Genomic DNA, 21,177 nt, shown 5'->3' with positions numbered 1-21,177 from the left:
ATCGTAACAGAGATTCGTAATAGTGGTGATGATAGTATTGCTTGTAATAAAAATCATTATCGTATCAGTCAGTCGTACACATCAGAGAGGTGGGACCTCCCTGTTTACATCATAGTCCCCGTGTGTCGAAGGCGAACTTTCGATCAGCAGTAGCAAGTGACGCATTCTGGATAGCGCCCTCTCTTGTTCTACTTATGTTTTCTTTCTCTCTCTCTATCTTTCTCTATCTTTCTCTCTCTTTCTGTACAATGCAGTCTGACCTCGATTATCATTCTGGTCATTAAATTTTCTTATCCGGACGTAGACTTCTCTTTAATCCGGACGTGGTCACGCAGTGAAGACGAATAAAAAAAAAGTGATTTTAAACCCAACTAAAACTCGTACAAAACTCATACGATGTTCTTATGATATTCTAATCAGAAAAAATTTCATGAATTATACATTTAAGTGTTTCAATTATCTTTAAAAAAAACACCTGGACAATGATATAGAGGCTAGAAAAGATAACACCAATGTTGCTGTGTACGCTAACTACCTATAGTTCCACTGGCTCCATAGGTACATGTAAATGTATGTAGGACCTACATAAACGTTGTTTCTCCAACATCCGGCCGAATCGCTTATCCGGACGGGCGCCGCTCCCGACATGGCCGGAGAACAGAGGTCGGACTGTACTGAGTTTACGCTCGTATTTTGATGGTTGCTGTACCAGCCTGAATTTATGGCGGTGGTCAGAAAACGTCTCCAAGTGAGAGGGATTTAGAGTCTTTGATGGGTCTTTTCATGGAGTTTCTTCGATTTTTCCCCTTTTGTACAATAAAGCAACTGTCCTTGAGGACTGATGTGGTCAGTTGATTACCAGAATATGCAACCGATATCGGATTGATTGACGCAGTCAAAACATGCTATCGATCTACTAATTCGAATTAGATTGAATGTATCAACTTCTGTCAATATGGTGCCGTCAGAGCAATTAGGGCCTATAACTTTCCTTTAAAGAGAAGTTCGCATTTGAAACAAACAGAATAGAAAGCTCAGGATGTTTTCTGGGTTTTTTTAAGTTTTCGCGGGAAAGGGTGATATCGGTTAAAAAGGCAAATTAATAAGACAATGTCATCGCCGTGCAAGTCTCCCATCGGTTTGTGCATATAAAAAAAAAATGTTGTATTACATTGTCAATAATTTTAACAATCCGTATAACCCTTCCTCTATACAAAGTAACCATTGCTGAATCATTCAAATTCTAAAATCACAACTCTTGAAGAGTATTATCCTCTCATGTTCATGCTAAAAAAGGACATTAGTCCACAATGTCTGCAAGCGAATTGTTGACTTTTGTGTGAGGTCGAGACATCGTGACCTCAAGTTAAGTAGGTATATGAACGGAAAATAAAAGCATGAGCGTGTCAATGTTTTAAGTCTTGATATGAAGGCTTACTTATCACTCTCAACAAAAATTTTATTACATTATGATTTTTTTTTTAAGAGTTATCAACACGCAGGCCTCTAGTTTTTCCACAGCAATTGGGATAACACGTAAATGTGTGGACCCAGCAAAATGAACATAATTATCAATGATTTAAGTCTTGATATGAATGTTTACTCATCATTCTTATAAAAAATGTTGTAGTGATTTTAACGGAGTTATCACAAGTAGGCCACTACTTTTTTTCCCCCACAGATAGACCCAACGAAAATAAAGGAGTAAACATCTCAATTAGTCTTGATATGAAGGTTTACTCAATCACTCTTATCAAAAATGTTGTGGTGATGATTAACAATATATATATATATATGATAGATTAAACATAAGTAGGCCTCTATGAAGAGAAATTCAGCTGCTGCGAGAACATGATTGCATACATGTACGTTTTATCAGATAGCTTTCACGGTGAAAGAACCTGAGTACATATTGAATGTTTGCATGTTTGTTTTACATGGGCAGAAAAGAAAAGGAGATAAAGCTATACTCATTGCACATGCTTTCCCACGTGCAATGCTATCTTTTCCTCGTTCATGGGAAATGAGAGTCTTTTTTTTTAATTCTTTTTTTTTTTTTTTGGGGTACAAGGATCAAGCAAATAACCCACACGTGTCACCCTGCGTGTAAAAGCATGGTGCCCTATTGAAAACATTTGTAATAGCTGACTGGTTGTGACGGCCGTCCTGTATAGAAATGCGGAGTTAACACCACAGGTCTTATAGAAAAGAAGAATAATCATCCTAGTACAGTCCTCGATTGTTCTTTTTCATATATTTAATCGGACAGATAAAGCTACGACCTTCCTGTTGAGATCGGAATTCCAAGCCCGCAGAATACGACTGTAACTGTAATGCGCAACGCAGAATTGCTGTTTTTTTCCCTTCCTTTTCAGATTAAAAAAAAGAAGGATAAGTACCATTGTACATTACCTGGTCGGATGGACGCAAGGACGCGCAGCCATTAGATCCATGTCAGAGGGCATGGACAAAAATCTTTTGCCCCCATTTTTTGAAATACTCATTGAGATCTCTCCACAAGCATTATGTTACACAGTTAAAGCAACTTTCAAGAGCTGTTATTCGTTGGACTCCGAGGTACCTGAGTAATAATGACAGAACTGCAGTGAGAATGGAGTTAAGAATATTCAAAAGGATTGCTCATTTTGAGATATTGTAATAAGTATGCTGTCGAGTTTGCACAGATTTGTTTTTCAAATTTGTCATAATTGCACTGCATTTATAATGAAATAAGCCACAATAATTACTTTTGTTGTTGTTGTTGTTGAAGTAGCCTTCTCCAACGCTAGTTACGAAACAGTTTTAGCCGTATGCCAGTGTTTTCGAACGAAGAGAAAAACACATGTAGATTCAATGTTAAATAGGGACTTTCAAGCATCTTTGCCCGTAGACGGATACTATTAAGGGGAAGATGTTTTTACTTATTTCTTTGAATACAAATGACACCTCAATCTAATTTGTTTGTCGTTTCGTTTGTTTGTTTATTCGTTGATACGTTCATTCACATTACCACATTGCATGGAATCTCCAGAAAAAAAAAGAATCAATTCGCTTCAAAAAGCACAGATATCTTGTGAAAATAAGGCTAGATCGTATTCCATTTTGTGGTGGTAACATCAGGGAGTATGACCGTTACGTCAGAAACTTAAATATAAAAGCGAAAATGATAATCATATTAAGGTAAGTAGAAGGCGTTAAAGGGAATCATATAAAAATGGAGTTAAGCGAATACTGGTATACACTACCTTTTCCATCAGCTGAACTCTTATAGTTTCAGCAAGAATTTGAGCAGATGACATGTTCTGATACCAAATTTCACCTTTAGATGAACTCAGACGAAAGAACAAAAGTATCACAGAGAGTGGAGAGTCCGTTAATACAAAGGTGCAATGTACTTATACACCTTTAAAGTGTCTAGGGAGGGGATTTCAGCGTCTTCGCTTTATTTTCTTAAGAGTCCGAATCGTCATAATGAAGGAATTAAGAGCAGATCTCTTTCGATTCCCATTGTGTTGGAAATCTATCAGCGCCATTTAAGACGGTTTTAGCCCTTCACGCCCAGTTCACATCGTAAATGAAACGAAAAACTCCGCGGGATCGAGTCGGGAGGAGAAGTATCCCCGTACTTACATCACCACCAACTCCACCAAAGAGAGGGGAGCATTGTGAAGTCATCAGCGCCGCTATCGATCAATTCCCAGCGATCGATAATGATGCCAGTCTAGACCGAATACACGCATTTCTCAGATTGTCAAATCCCCCTCCCCCCCTCCCACACACACACACATGTACACAAAAACACATACTTCTTGCATTTTTGCATGGATTACAACTCTCCCGTACTTTTGATGTTAGCATCGTTTCATAATTGACACCAGCAAGGGAACAATGTTTGTTTTCTCTTTACATCTACTTTTCAAGGCCTATTTCTGCTCTTCCTTTCTTCAAATACAGGTGCCGTTCTTCCTTCCTTATATCTTTCTTCCTTTTGCATATTTATTCAGCCCTTCCCTTTCGTTCCCTGTTTGCTTCTTTTCCCTACACATTAATTTACCACGCACTATCACCGTAATTGACATGATTGATGTAATTTTCATTTTTAAAGAGGAAACATCAGTATAATCTACTTTAGGTTAATCCTCTTTCACCCTTTTCTTTTCGTGACAAATTTCAATTGTGCTCGAAATTTGTTTGTTTTTCAAATTATAAGACAGAGAGAAAAAAGATATAAAATGATAGAAACTTGCTACAATACGTCTCACGTTGCTTTACCCGTGTTTCGAACCAATCTATCATTATCAAAATAGCCATGAAACCACCAAGGATCCCACCCACCCCCTCAAATAAGGTAATATAATCAACCCATACATAATGTGCAGCCTCCGTTTTACTTAGCTCAGCACCTGGCATATAAAAGCGGCAATCTTTGCTAAACCGCTAAAACGTGAAAGGAAAAGAAAAATATTTCTCTCTCTCTCTCTCTTACTCGGGTGCGAAGAGAACACCATAATGTTATTGTGGTATGTGTCATGACAGCACGATCGCGTGTTTATGAGCGAAGCGTGGTGCCAAGTTGCCGCTCAAATTTACGCGAATTATACATCGAAGAGAAGCATAATTATTACGTAAATTTAATGTATCTTGGCAGCAAAAATGAGGCAAGACCCTGCCAAACAGTGGTCTCTCTTTACTGCTTTTTACGCTCACGTTTACGACAGTTCTCTTTACAAAAAAACCCTGAAATTTATCGGTAGAGAAAATTTTATTTGTTTTCCGGTGGAGTGAATCAAGCCGAAGTCCGACGTTGTCATACAGATGTGACATTTTGTTACGAGAAAATATTTAGTTTGCCATATTAAACGTGGATACGTGATAATCAACATTGCCCCGTTGCACAAAACTCTTGGTAACTGTGCGATCAATGGTAACTACCATAACCAGGGGTGGACCCAGGAATTCCGTAAAGGGGAGGCGCCATGGCAAAATTAAAGGAGGGGGGGGGGGGGGGGGGCGCACGTACCCCCGCTATTGTTTTTAATTTCTTTTGTTTTGACAAAAAATAAAGAGGGGGCGCGCGCCCGGTGCGCCCACTCTGGATCTGCCACTGATAACAACACTATTCTATAGCTAATCAAAGCCTAAGAAATTAACCGACGGTCACCATTGATTGCAATGTATGCTCTGATTGTAAAGTTACCATAATTTTGTTAAATTTAGCCCATTCTGCATGTGTGCTGCCGGCTTCAACCTCAGCGAGATAAATTACATATATTAATCATTTGCATAACACCTGTGCAGTTTGTAAATAACGGCGGATAGGGAGAACGGCGTCATTACCATGGAAACATCACGGCTTAGTTGCGCGTATTCAGGTGGTCCATGTGAAGGAAAAGAGCAAGAAAGAAAAGAACAACAGTCAAGTTATTTTCCGTTGCCGCTCAAATGCTGGATGGGTCACCAGCTAAACTAAACTGTAGGTAGATTGGAGAAAGACGATTTACTATTGTCAACAACGAAGATTAGTATAAGAAAGTTTAGCTCCTGAGCGCATCAAATCGCGTCTTTTGCCGAATACTTACTAAGTTCATATCTTGGATAGAAAGGGAGGAGATGTTGTCACGCGATGTGCGTTAATCTTAGGCAGTTTGCGTTTGTATAGCAGGTAGCACACACACACACACACACACACACAAATGCTTTCTATGGTCTTTTTTTATTACCAATCAAATAAACCAGTTTCGAAATAACATTGCATTTGTATACAAACGCAAAATCCTAAACTGATCAAAGTAATACGATAACCAAATATATTTGACACAAGAAATAACAAAAGTATTTATACCCCTCCTGTGTCCTACTGCACACACACACACACGCACACACACACACACACACACACACACACACACACACACACATTATAGCTTTTGCAATGTGGTGTCATTGTGCATGGTTTCGGAAGTAAACAAGGTCCCTGATTTGAATTCTATAGGAGATAATAATGCATGGGGATGAATCAAACGCAATATTTCGGTGCCTCGATCATTATCATTTTTACTATTACTTTCATTCTCATTAAAAGAAACTTTGTGTTCACTTCATTTGGCGGGTTTTTATTGTACATCAAATTCTGGGACGAGGACAACTGGTCTAAATTGCTTTTTATGTGAATGGACTGGCGCAATTAAAGACCAAACGGTTCAGCGAAAAAGTAAACAAAGTCTAACAGCTTTGCTGCTCAGACGACCTTGCTGCAACACAATATGATATTGGGATATTTTGACTTGTGTGTTGCGGCTTTGATATCAACATTATGCAAACACACATTTACTCAAATCATGTCTGTGTGTGCATAATACATATATATATATATATATATATATATATATATATATATATACATATATATATATATATATATATATATATATATATACATATATATATATATATATATATATATATATATATATATATATATATATATATATATTACGCATACACACTCACAAACATACATGTAAAATATATATATTATACAGATATGTTTGAAAAAGACGTCGTCATTATATTAGAAAGATAGAAGGGGGAGGGAGAGAGGGAGAGAGTATAGTCTCGTGTTGAAAGAAAAAAAAATCTAAATATACCCCACACTTTTTTCAGTCTGATCATTCGAACAATCGCGGACCTTAATGTCTGGCCTTTCAGTGACGAAACATCATTACTATTTTAATTTGTTAACAACAAAAGAACTCCTTTGTGAATGGGTCCGTACAATGAATGATTGTACGCTGGCCGGAGTATATCAGAACAAGAATTGCCCTGGTGTTTTGGTTGGCTTAAAGAAAAAGAAAAAAAGAAGAAGAAGTAAAATCTACAGCAGGCATTGGAATGCAGGTGGTAGAGACTAGAATCACTTTATTTTCACGGAGGACGGGGAGTCATGTCATTCTCCACTCATGTATTCTCTGAAATTTGCATATTGGGAGAACCTTCCGAATAGGGCCCTAATTTCCCAGATTCGCGTGTAAATGACGAATAAACTGCAGCGATGTGTTGCGTTAAGGGTTGGAATATTGATTTTGAACTTGAAAAGTTGATGAATTAACAATGACTACGGCATGATGCCGACTTAACAGCAAAATAATGTCTTCCTTCATCCGTGTTTCTTACGCAAAAGGATAGATAAATAGATGAAACCAGAGGAATGTCCATATGAGAGTATTGTCTCGAGATATTGTCTCAAGATGCAATATGAGATCAAATATTTAAATCAAAATAATATTAAATTATTTTCACATTCTTCGCATTCTGCGTGTTACTTGCACCGGATTGACTATTGTGTTTATCCCCATATGTTTTTCCTTTAAAATCGTGCGACAAAATCATACTGGGCAAAAAAAGACGAGAAAAAAAAGACAAGAAAACAAATGATGCTGTGTACGAGTCTAACAACTTTAGTCAGGGACGTCTAGAAAAGAGACTATAAAACTCGAACTATGTACGTTTAAAGTAATTTCATCTCCTTATCTCGGATGTATATTCTGCACTTGAAGCGACCGGAAGGTAATAGTCATTCTCGTGTAAATATAATCACCAAGTTTTCAGGCCGCCCCAGCATGTACTTCAGCCTTTTACCGTCGATGTCTTCGAAAACAACGAGTATGCAAGGTCATTGTATAACACTCTGTTTCGCTGATGCATGATAATAATAATGTATGCTCAATGTGTAACATCATTATGAAAGGGGTAATCTTTAATGAACAGGCGTCGTCTGCATCAAATTAATGTGTTCTTCTACATGTGATCGACGTTATTATCACTCTTTATTCATTATTAAGCATCATTGTTATAGGCCTATCTGTTGGGAATTCCCTATAGGGGTCTCACAACACAATCTTTTGCCTGATTGCTTTATATGTTTCGCAAGTTCACAATGGTCGCTAATTCATACAACATTCAGTCTTAATGAGTTGAAAGACATGTCATTCTGTTCTGGTAGATATTGGGTGGGGTCGATCCCTTGAATTACCAGCCCTCATTGCATCCCTTCTGTCGATACTCATTTCGATTTTGGCTTCCATGGTGGTCTGATAATAATGATAACCTGACAACAGTACCCCGACGTTAAATCACTAACACCAACTCTAACCTATCGTTACCTCAAGCTTACCTGCATTAATCTTAATGTTACCCCTATATCTAATGACTCTGTATCTATCTATCTATCTAGATATATAGCTCTGTAATCCGAATCGCATTCGAAAATTTACTCCTGAATATGACTCTTTGGGGCATAACCACCGGAACACCTCTCACTGCGGTAATACACTTCCCCGTTACTTCTGGGTCACGGGGATTCTACACGGTATAGAGGTGGGGTAACACACTAACCCATTACTTCTAGTTCCTTGGGAGTTCTTTACACTTTAAGGCGAGTGACTAACGCCTCTACTTTTGTTAAACTCTTAACCACATACGTAATCCGTCAAGTTGTTACCCGTTATTTTGGAAACTGAAACCTCCCCCCCCCCCCATTACCTGATTAATCCGATTAATTATACGACTGGACTCATCGTGTTTTTCTGCCGCTCTGACAAGACGGAATAGCACACTAATGATTACTCATCCTTGTTTAAACCGCTTACATAATATTAGTTTGTCTATGCTGGGGATGATGTCGTGTGAAATGTACTTGGGTTTCGGAACGCTTGAATGCACTGCAGTTGCGCCATGATGAATCGTATAAAGATCAACGGATTAAAGATTGCACTGCGCGCGATCAAACTTAGATGTAACTAACGGTAATACACCTGTAACTTCGAACGCGACTTCAGCCACTGATTTGAATCCAGGCATGTCATGCTTACTCTTTACGTTAATCCTACAGAATGGAGACCATAAAAATGTTCCAACTTGTACGTTTAGGCCTATCACGCCTTAATCACAAAGAAATTTGGAAATCAATATAGCCACACTGCTATTGGACGCGGCCTTTATAGACGTATAATAATAATAATAACAATAATACTTAACATTTATAAAGCGCTTAATATCATATTTCTAAGCGCTGGGGAAAAACAAAGATAGAAAACGAGTGAAGAAGCAAACAACAAGCAATCCAAACGAATGGATAGGTTATCAAGGTGGGTGTTTGCAAATTAAAAGGTTTTGAAAGTGGCGTCATATTTAGGTGGGGTTTTTTTTTAACTGAGGAGAAAAACTACACTGTATTTATATGTGAGCGTAAACGTACACTATTAATAATTAAATGTTTATGTGGTCAGACATTCGAGGACAAAATTGTATGTGTGCTTGTATGATGTGTGCGTGTTTCATGAGTGTGGACTCGTACGCGTACGCGCTTGACGAAGTCCATCCTAAGTCAATACACTAGACTTTGGTATGTTGGTCTCGTTCGTTCGAACTTTTCACAGCAAACAAACTTATCAAGTCAACGCCGAGCAACGAGGTATTTCGACAAAATCATGGAGCTATACAAATCTTACCCCTGCGAAATGACGGATGTGTACTCTCTTTCAGACAAGCAGTGGATCTTTCTTTCTCTGTTGCTATCTCCCCTGGGATTTTGTTAATATCGCGCGAAATACCTTCGAAGTTAAGCGAGTCTTGTGATTAAATCTTTTCCCCGAGTTTTAATTGTTAGCGAAAACTTGTGAAGATCGGCGCTTCTATCTTTGAGAGAAAGATAGTGAGAGAGAGAGAGAGAGAGAGAGAGAGAGAGAGAGAGAGGGAGGGAGAGAGGGAGAGAAAAGCAGGCAGGGGGTGAGCGCGGGACAATCATTAGACTCACAGATATTGACGCAGACGACAATAAAACGAAAACCACTGAAAAGTATTTGGATTGCGCTTTGTTGTGACTCATGGAAGCGTGGCGCTACGGGATGGTGGATTGCTGACTTGCTCTTCATTGTTTGACCGTGGACCGATTTTGTGTGGGCTTTTTTTTCTTCTATCTCCTGTTGTGTGTTTTTTTTTCCACCTCTACTCGTGTCGCTTCCTTTCTTCTTCTCGTTCTCGGATGAGCTCTCGTTTAAATGTGACGGCTCTTTTGTTGCACGAATCACTCCGCCGAATTCCCTCGAGAAGCACGGACCTGCGGACTTTGTCTTCTCGCCGTGCGACTTATCTGCTTTCAGGCTCCAATCGTTTTTCTCGAGATTCATGGCTTTTCTTCTCTGTAATCAACCTTGGTACTTGGAGGTGATAGTATTAAACATCATCGACTAAGTTGTCCTGACTTTGGTAAACTTTGGGATTTTATCGGTCGCTGTACGCAGTTTGTTCCACCAATTGAACATTGGACGATGTGGCTCGTTGAGCAAGGAATAGACAGATGTATCTTGGACAGAACCTAATTAAAGTAAGTAAGACTCATTTTAAAAGACTTGCTTGCAGTAAGTAGCATTTTCCTTGCTTTTTACATGAGATTACACTGTGTTCACTTTTCTAAGCAAACATTGTCTGTTGATTGATTTCATACTCGCCCTTTTGGTGTATAATGATTTTCCGACTTGCCTTTTTTGAACAGTTGAAATTAGTCTCCCTTTCTCGTGAAATAGCCAAGTTTAAAGAAAACCGTATCATGAAACCTTCGTTCAAAGCGTGGGGTGACATTCGCGAATCACGCATTTCTAAGGTTTGTTGGCACATCAGACCACAGCCAAGGAGCCTTGCTATAGGAAAGCCGTCAAGAGCATTGATTTTCCACTGTGTTTGGCCTCTGTGGCACACAGGTGGCGTTATTCTTCAGAAAGGCCTTTGATGTTTCTGCGAAAAGAAAATAAGAAAGAAAAGAACCATTGGCGGCTCGATATGCCATCTTCGACACGTTCCAAGGTCTGGCACGCAGACAGTCAAATCATCGGTATACAGATCGACGCCGTGAATGGAGTAAATTGCCGCCGCGGCGGTGATGGCGTTCGGTATATAGGCAGATATAGACTGAGGGAGTATAGTAAATATTCTCGCTGTGATTAGCGAGGTATAGTATTTTTGATCGGTCTCTCAACTGTGGATCGAAGAAAGACGAAATAGGCGCATTGTTGTACAAACTTGGAACCGCTTCCAATGCAGACGGCTCCATTTCCATCAATTTGTGTTTTTATCGATTTATGATACCCCCGTTCCATTCCGCTTCCCTGCCTTTCTGGATTTGAGAAGAAAAGCATGTCAAGGCAAAATATGATTCAATATTGCATCTTTATGAGACTTTGACAGATTGCTGATTTCCACAGCACTCGATGTACGCGAATGTTCATACAATCCTGAAAAGACAATCAGCAGTGTTTGCACACATGCGCCAGAGCATTTTTTTTAATGTACTAATGCTCTCTCCAAATTATTTCATAGCGAACGATATCTAAACAAAGTACCCTCGAGAATTCAAACTGATTACGCACAAAGGAATTGTTAGCGTAACCATTCATGAGATATACAGACTCAGCATCAGATTGCAAGAACGTGCATTGGGCGTGACTGCGATCCACCGGATGCAATAGATCATTCGTTCGACGGAAATGTTTCCGTCGCCATATTATTTCAACATTTGCCGAAGTCATATTCTACAAGATGATTCTTAATTCTTGTACTTTGCACCGTTAAGTACACACTTCATGCATGTTTATTCGTTTTATACGACAAGATAATTTATGTACTTTGTGCCATAAAGTACGCACTTAATGCATGTTTATTCATTTTGATTGCGGGTTTTGTCTGACAATATTTGCTCACATACACTGTTGGCACCATGTACAAACGTTTATCGGTTTGTTTCCAGCCCAGTGTAGGTCATGTGAAGTTGTGCTCCGAGGTCTCTACTCTGGGTACTATAGTATATTTTGTTTCATTTCTGTTTTTTTATTATAGTTTGCAAAAACGGGTCAAGAAGAGTAATGATGGTGTTGCCAGAGTATATGCGCAACCTTTCACAAAGTACGTTCGCCATTATTACCACCCAACGTAATCCTGACTGACCATGAGAACCCATTTATCTGCTGCATAAGACGATGGGGTCCTCCTTTGACGCGTAGGAGATAAATACGTATTATTACAGGGAAAGAAAGTATTCCTATACAAAAGGGGAAAAAACTCCAATGTGCGATCTCGATATCATGTGCAGGCGGCATCATTCCAGAAGGGAGAGGAACTATGAATATCACGTTTTAGGTGTAACAAACGTGTTGACATGCAATCATATCAATGTGATATCTCATAAAGTTTATTATACCATATCAGTCACTGGCGCACATGAGAATGCCAACATGTTTTGTCACGCAGGATGCTCTATACCAGAGACGACGGCCAGTACATGTATAAACACAATGTCGTATGTTGAATAATCTCCTAAACTCTGAAACATGGGATTTTCGGTTCGTGGAGGCGCACACCCCTGGATAGAATATTTTTCACCCTCTTTGTCCTTCTTGACCAAGGCGTGTGATTGGGTACCTTCACGTCACTGACATGATGATAAAGGCATGGTCCCCAGGATGGAAACAAGACCATTAATGATTCGAGTGATCAGTCACTACATACCACCTATGTAATTGCCTCGCGTAAATTTGTGGCATATTTTGTTCTGTGTTTTCTTCTTCTTCCTCTTCTGAAAGGTTAAAGTGTTTTGATGTTCCTTTACGCCAACAGTTGCTGGGGTATCGGAACATTTCAATGATACCATGACGGTGTGATTAGCAAGGTGGGGAATTATATTGTCTCTTCTCGCAAATCCCTGTCATCATGGTGTTAAACATACAACACAGATTGTACGAATGTGGGACTAAAGGGAAATCCCCAAGCAGAGCAGAAGTTGAGTGTTATTTGCACTTCAAGGGCCGAACAGCTCTTAACAATACTGAATTGTTGTTTGAGCACCGTCCTTTTGTTATCGCTGTGAGACTGGTAAATGAGATATGACAAAATGGACTTTGGTTAAGCAGAAATTATTGTATACTGTATTTGTTGAAATCTTTGAGTGCACCTTGCGTTGTGTGTCTGTAATCAAACTGCGGAAGGAGACGTGTTGCAGAGTCCTGTGCTGTTTGCCGACCGATAATCGAGATAATTGGGCAATGTTCAAACACGATTAATCCGTTTGATATCTGTTTTCGTCACATCTCGACATTCCTCCGTAGAACAACATTACACGTGGCATCTTCAGGAGCAGAAATAGAATTATGGGGGTGGGGATGAGGGGCACAGTAGGAGGTTATACGGAAGAAGTTCGACAAAACCAATTGTCGAGCAACGGACATTACGTAAGTGCCCTACTCGATCGATGAGTGCAATTTGAATCATGAAATCTTCGTGACCGAAAAGTGGACGAAAAGCCTAAACACTCACTGTAGTCTGCGTAATGGGACTTTCTTTATAGAGCAAATCGGATCAAGCTGTTTCTCGCATTGCGTTTAGCTGATTCCCTCTTCTTTGTTCTGGATTTGTTCATCCTCTGAAATGTCTGTAAATGTGCAATAGTGCAATTCATTCACAATTGGAATCACAGGCAATGGCACTTTTGGGCGTGTGAGTTCGGAGCGCCGCGGCGCTGTGAAAAATCCTGCAGTTTTAATCAAAAAATTGTAGATGTTAACATGTCCACGACGAATTATGTCCAGGTCGTTTTATCCTTATAGGACAAAGTTTATAACCATAATATTTCTCTTGACCTACGGTCCTAGGTGTTTAAATGGGTATTGGCACTTCAGCAGGGGGTAATTATAATGGAAAAGTCCTCCAAGAGAGAAGTGCTAACAATGAAGAGGTTACCTTGGGCAAATAATAGGTTCACAACACTTTATTTGCATGCTTAAAAGGCACCAGCAACTCTCTCCCGTCTCATTAAGATATGAATCAATTTACAGCACCGTAAAGCTCGTATTTTGATTTAAACAAAGCTCAAGATATGATGATTCACCGCGTGAGTCTTTTGTCTCTATTCATTTCATTCTGTCACTGCCAACTGTATTCTGCTTGTACACAAAATGTTAGGTGATCCGACTCATCCGTGCGCCATGCATGCAGTAGACTAAAAGGGATCGTATAGTTTTGGTTGAGACCTAATTTCGGGTTTCTAACATTTTTTTTTTTGGTGAGATAATGAGAAGCCTCTTATGAAATATGAGAGAACATGTAATTCTATGAGGAATTCAATGTTTATTTGACGAAAATTGGTTTTGAAATGGCTGAGATATTATTTAAAAAAAAAGCGATTCCGATAAAGTGTAGGACCCACACTTAGTTACGATCGCTTTGTTTTACTTTGTTTTTGGATGTTTCAGTCATTCCAAACCCGACTTTCATCAAATAAACTTTGAATTCCTCTTAAAATGGTATGCTCTGTACTATATCATAAGTGTTTTCTTGGTATCTCACAAAAAGTTAAAAGCCCAATTCTCATCTCCACCAATACTGTGCGTGTCGAGATCCCACCCCACCAAGCCATCCAACAATCAATCACGTGATTAGTGATTTGCTAGGAGAGAGGTAACGCGCCCTCTCAGACACTCTGACATTTTCCCAGACATAATATCATCTACGAATGTATTCGTTACAATGTATATTTATTCTATGATAACTTCCGCTAAAAGGAATGGATGTCTGTCATACTGATCGAAAAAGAGGACAAATGTAACAACTTATCGCTCAATGTCTGAAGCAGTGAATCGCATCTGTGAGGAGGACACAATAGTAGCATTCTTCCCATTAACGAAAAACCTGTATCTCATCTGCCATGCGATGGGATAATGGCATCTTCCGTTCCTCACAAAAGTCATAATCTATGGAACGCTGTGTACAAAAGAGCTGACTGTCGTCATCATAATCACTGCACACCCACGGCCATACCATAATGCATAAAAAGAAGACAAAACACATAAAAATGGGATAGTATGTACCCTGGGCACGGGAACTTGAATAGGATGTCGTGCGGGCCATTTTGTGCAGTCCATTGTCATTGTCCTATATTATTCTATATGGGAACGACGGATGTTCCTGATTCTTTAATTGACTGAACGTAATCCTGGGGGGTATTTTGAAGTTATACTGTTATGGACATGTATTCACGAGAGGGAAGGGGTGGTCGGGACGCCATATTCTTTGACTGTCAGATATACAAACCTTAACTTCTAATAGGGCACCATAGTGTATACAAGTTGATAAGACTCCGGATTTTAGCCCTTTCGATGCCAGAGACTATTGACGGTGTGTACAACGCTATATGATTTTGTGTGACATTATTTTGGCACTCAAAGTATACGCAAAGGGATAAACAGAGTGACCTGGGTTCTGAGTCCCTCCCAGTGTTTTCACTTTTGGACTATAAATGCTTTCACATTGTCCGGACCCAAGTTTATCAATGGTTACTGGACAATTAACGATACTTTCAATGCATATATCAATGACAGGGTCCTCTGCATAGATCAGTGGCAACGCTGATGTATAGCCACCGTACATAAATACGACAATGTATTCATGTTATCATCATATTGTATTCTCGAATTATAAAAGCTGAATGCTCCGCACAGTGTCAAAAAAGTACAGTAGCTCTGTGAGGGTTAATGTTGTTGCACATTCTCGGTTGGCACATTCGGTTACTCCCTCCCAATAACTTATTTTCTTTCTTTCTCTTTTTACCATCCTCTTTCCTGAGCTTAGAGAGGCTAAACCTTAATGGTCGAAAGACATTCCCAGCTTCCTGCAATGTCTGTCTCACTTCCACTGATGATGCCTTGTTCGACCTTCCTAGTGACATTTGAAATCGATGGATTGGTTGTTCTGTTCGTCAACATCTTGTGCTTATTCTTTTTTTTTCCTTTTCATTTTGTTTGAGGTGGGGGTGGCGTGATTTGTTCTCTTTAAGCAGACCAGTATACCCTGTGAATGAAATAGTGACAATGTCTGTGGGAGCGTAGGCCGCAGTAACATAGAACCAAGGATGTATCACACACCTTGATAGAACATACCATAATTCTCAATATACCGTTGAATTCATGATAATTATTGTGTGTTTATGCACGAAAGAAGGAGGATATACTGCGGTTTAAACCTCTTGAGGCGTAGTCAGGTGCAGTTGATTATACGTGAAAGAAAAATCGGGAGTCTTTTTGTCTGCAATCATCAGAATAAAGCTTTAAAGCATTCATTGCTATATGTTGTACAGATTGTGGATGCATCTCTGCGATTGTGCTTGAAATGGCGACTATAACATTTCGTCTGTCGATTTTTTTTTTAAATAGAAATGACGCATGTACACCAGATGTATATGCCAACCACAGCCGCACTTATACACATCACAAAGGCATAAATCGAGCGCGACGTGAAATACATTTTGGTTTAATCTAATCCTCAAATTTGTACGACTGATGAACGCTATTGACACCTCAGGGAAGAAATATGCGGAAGGCAAACGAGGGTGGTGGACCACGAAAGTTCACAGTCAGAGCTTTCTTCTTGAATGCAGTCGGTCCTCTCTCCCGACCCCCCCCCCCCCCTCTTTCTCTCTTTCCCTATAATGTGTTTGCAAACAAATTCCTTTCTACTGTCTATTGGAATATCCCTTTGGAATTGGATTTGTGTTTAATCAGCCGCTGTATCAGAATCGTAGATTAGTCGAGTCTCCAAATAAAAGTTCTGCAAGAATTTCTACTATCAAAGCGTGACTTCAGTCGAGTTGCGGGTTCAGTCATCCACGGAGAAACAGACGTCAAAATTCTCCATATCATTATGCTCGTGGTATACAGCAAATATATACATGGGAAAATACCGCGTTGTGTAAATACAGCCAAGGATTTTTGAGGAAAACTTCCCTTATGAACTTCTGAACTGTGTCTTGTTCTTCACTTCTGACTGTCTGTACATGCATGGAACAGAAGTCCCTCAAGAATATAGTTTTAGCACAAATTCATATCCTTGCATATAGTTTCGTTGACATGGAACTTTTACTGTAGGGTCGCTGTGCACGTCACGAGTTCGACATCCACGAATCATACAGTCTACGAGTCACACAGCCCACGAGTTATACAGCCCACGAGTCATACAGTCCATGAATTCGACACTATGAAACAAACAAGGTCAATGAGATTGACACGAAAAGCCCCATGTTATAATGTCGAACTCATGGGCTGTTTTCACCAAGTGTGGAACTCATGTGTGTACGATTCATTGACTTTTTTTCCAATGCCGAACTCGTGGGTTGTATAACTCGTGGTGTCGGAATCGTGGGGTGACCCCATTCTACCAGGTCGAATATGAAATTATACAACACTTTTTAAAAATATTTTCTTCAAAAGCAATGTTTGTGAGACGTATTTCTAACAGTGATTTCATGCATGCACTGCAGGGTCCTCGGCAGGAATTTCTGTACATATCATTGTTGTTTCTTGCACATGAAAACAATGTATCAGAATCAAATTCTTATACGTGTATTGGATGGGCAAAGGGCTTAACTTAATGCATTATAAAAATCACTCCTCGCGATGTTTTCACGAAGCGGGGGTTCGTGTGTTTATACGTGTAGATACATATAGGATTTCTTCAAAGATAAATGAATTTTCTTTTGTCTTTTTAAATCAAAGACACCAGCCTCGCTATTTGTATAAATAGGCTAACGTCAGACGTATGATAGAGCGGATATCGAAAACACTTTTTTTTACTATTATTATAACCTTGCACGTGCGATTTACGGGATTCCAGTTAATACAACTGTTATAGTTGTCATCTACCTATTTCCTGGTGTCAAGAGTAACAAACTGGTCACGTATACATTTGTATATGAGGTACACGGAAGTAGAGCTTCAAATTATTGTCTTTGTTTGTTTGTTCACTGGTTCGTTCTGAATCCATCTACATGGAACTGCGCAAATGATAATTAGATATGTATGCAGGGCTTGCGTGGTAGTAAACAATAGTTCAGCCATGTATCATTACTTGACCCAGACTATTTTAATCAGTACAAAACAACAACAATAAAACGAACAATATAACCACAACAATTCTACAGTTAATGTGAACGTTCACGATACTTCTTTTTTCTTCTCTTTCTTTCTTTCTATCTTTCTTTTATTGTTATTCACCGCTACGAATGATACTAATGGTTCTGAAAACAACAATTTGAAGGGGAAAATGTAATACACATGCTCCCCCCCCAAAAAAAAAAAATCAACCAAAAACAACAGGACGAGCAATGTAAGGCAGAATTCTCATTGACCATTCACAAGGAAACTCTGACGTTTCTAGTGACAGTACGAGAGTGCAAGACCGGAGGGCTGAAGTGTAGGCAGCGGTGACGAACTCTTTGTTTCCACAGCGCTGATTCTCCTCGAAGAGAATACGAAAGATTTGGAAGGGAAGACTGTCAAGGCATGTGTTTTTGAACGACTTGGAAGAGGATTTGATTCTTCGTGCGAGAATTTTGTTTGAAGGCATCTCTTCGCGGGTGCTCGTTCTTTGTTTTCCTTCCAGGAGGTTACAGACTTGCTCATCTATCTATCTATCTCTGCCTAGCTGTTTGTCTCTGTCACCGTTCAATCTCTGCCCCTCTCTTTCAATGTTTTTCGCGTTTACACGATGAGTTCAAAAAAAAAATCCTTGTCTTGTTGTTTGGTATTGACTGAACTTCGGAGACGAAGGATCCAGTGGTGCTTTTGTTATTTGGACAATCTTTGTCCAGTCAACCCCATCTCAACTATATAGGGATGGGTCACCGTGTCACGGACGTCCGAAACTTTAATTCCACTCCACACATCGACCATTCTCTGCCCGTTTCTTCACTAACGATCTTCCCCTTGTGTTGGATTACACAGGCCTGCTGGAGAGAGGCGCCACGGGTTAGAAAGTTGTTTTGTCGTGCAGGGCACACTATGAGTAGAGCCATTTGCTCTGTAACATCATACAGAGGAAAACAACTGTAGTACTTGTCTCGGAAATAGAATATCCTTTTGATCAACGTATTTCTCACTGTAAAATATTTCAATATCTCGTAGTTAAAATTGTACAAAGGGGATGATCAGGTGATGTCGATATGCAAAGCAGGAAGCACAAATCTTGGCCCTAATTAGTATGAAATATTCCCTGGAAAAAGGTATAGTTCTTGTTCGATGCTATGTAATAACTTATGTATGCTTGATCGAGGGGTATCGACATACTTACTAGAAAAAGAAAAAAAATGGTTCTTGTTTGCTATTTGCGTGTGTGCTTGCATATTCGTTTTAAAGGCTTGGTGCTGAATCAATATCACATTAATTTGTGCTCTCTATGTAATTTTACGCGCGAACTCTTCAATTCTGAAAACAAGGGCCTTCGAGGGCAAATTATTCCAAGTTTGAGGTGACTGTAAAGCGTTCGCAGGCGTATTAACATTTTTTTTTTGGTCCCTTACCTCCCGACCTCTTAAAGATCACATTTAAAGGGTGGGATTTAAATTCAGTGTTCTTTATATTTGTTTTTAACGAAAAGCGCTTGAACCTTTAGCTGTGAGACAAACATTCTTGATAACTTTTTTTAATCGTATGTTTTATGTTTCATTATTTTGTTTGCAGTTGGAAAACGAGGTGAAACTTCTCAGGGAGAAACTGTCGTCTGCCCAGCAAACACTTGGTGAGATGGGCCATCAGATGGACTTACAAAAAACGCGAACCAGACAACTTTTGGCCGGCTGGAAAATTAAGCTCGAAGAGAGCGAGGACAAAGTGATGACGCAGGCGCAGGAGAAGGACCGCCAGTTCACCGATCTCATCTCCGATCTCATGTACTTCGAGGGTTGCCTGAAGAAGGAGCGACAGGAGATCCTCACCCAGATGGGCGACAAGGACCGCAAAATCCGCGAGCTGCAGCGGCTGGTTCTCAAGCAGGAGAAGCAGATCAGCGCCCTCAACCGGGCCAACGAGAAACTCATCAGCAGTCTCCATGGTGACACCAGGGAGACGGCGATGTCGGAGGAGGAGCGCTACAGCAGCAGCGCCAAGTCGAGCGACGACGTGAGCAGCCTCGACACCAGCAGCGAGGCGGAGTCCGTACGCGCGACGCCCTCGCCGATCATGTCCAGCCGGCGGCAAAATGGCCGCCGCTGTACCGTCCAGATGGGCTCGGACGTCGTATCGCCCGCCAAGCACAACAACAACAACAACGTCATCAAGTCCACCAGCCCAACTAACGGACATCAGCATCGCGTTCGCTTTGTTGACGACGTGGTGGCCGATGTGGTGGCAGATCTGCGTCTGAGTAGGCCGAAGAAGGGCTTCTTGAAAATGGAGGACAGGAGTAAAGCGCGCAAAATCTCGCTGCCCGCCTACCGCTTGCCAGCCGCCAACGAGAGCGACCAGGAAGTGAGATTCTTCTGAGGAGTTGCTGGTATCTCTCATTCCATCGATACGGCACTTATTAGTTTACTAGGCATGACAGTGAAAGTGCACGATTCCCTGAACAATAACCCCTTGACTGGAGATGAATTGGGTGCATTCAGTAGGCCTACAGTGTACTGATGAACTTTTCTCGAGACTGTATACATTACAGGAATGAGGACAGATTATTTTCATGTTCTAGACGATAAACCGTATATTTTTGTTTTGTTAAAAACGTATCCCATGACATAATTTTTGTCAAAAATCAAGAGATAGATTGAGAGCATAGAGGGAAAAAGTAAGAGAGAAAGATAAAAGTATGTGTGAGAGAGAGAGAGAGAAAGAGAGTGAGAGGGAAGGAGAGAGAGAAAAGGAGAGAGAAACATATGTTGCTTTGAATGAAAGAAATGGTTGATTCCGATGTCCTATATAGAAGATTTTGATTGGGTACGATCAAAACTCTTGGGTATTTTTGAAAATGAAGAATCATACACAGGCGCGCTAATAAGCGATGTGCTATATACGAACCCATCTTGTATTTTTCTTTGTTTTATGTATCGTGTTCAATTAATGTTAATTTTCCCATTTGTTGAGAGGTAGCACTGTACCATTGGTCTTGTAAGTTAAGTTTGAAAGATGTTTTGTCGAAATACTAGTAACGATATGTTATCTTTGAGATGAAACTTTCGGTATCATCATCACCTATGGTTTAGTGAAGATCAAAATTATGATACTATCGGACAACTCAACAAAAATTTTGACAACAGATAATTTTTGCCTGTAAATACTCTTCTTCTAATTTCAGTGTGATGGTGCTCCACAT

The 21,177-nt window shown here is 39.9% G+C and overlaps 1 protein-coding gene across 2 annotated transcripts in view; it reads left to right on the top strand.

Moving 5' to 3' along the window:
- LOC139743087 (uncharacterized) overlaps nt 1–20,944 on the top strand; it is a 41,651-nt gene extending 20,707 nt beyond the window's left edge. The window contains exons 1-2 of one of the 2 annotated variants that reach the window (XM_071653596.1): nt 10,305–10,384; nt 19,554–20,944. In XM_071653596.1, the coding sequence (XP_071509697.1) occupies nt 10,358–10,384; nt 19,554–20,354 (828 nt within the window). In that variant the 5' untranslated portion in view covers nt 10,305–10,357 and the 3' untranslated portion in view covers nt 20,355–20,944. Of the gene's footprint in view, nt 1–10,304; nt 10,385–19,553 lie in introns of those variants that run through there. The other variant, XM_071653595.1, reaches the window with a different exon arrangement.
- Nucleotides 20,945–21,177: the final 233 nt, after the last annotated feature.

The sequence above is a fragment of the Diadema antillarum genome, unplaced genomic scaffold, assembly GCF_040938485.1.
Source record: "Diadema antillarum isolate AM-2024a unplaced genomic scaffold, OU_Dant_1.0 seq00001046_RagTag, whole genome shotgun sequence".
In the NCBI taxonomy this organism is placed as follows: Eukaryota; Metazoa; Echinodermata; class Echinoidea; order Diadematoida; family Diadematidae; genus Diadema; species Diadema antillarum.
This window is presented reverse-complemented; position numbering and strand designations above follow the sequence as displayed.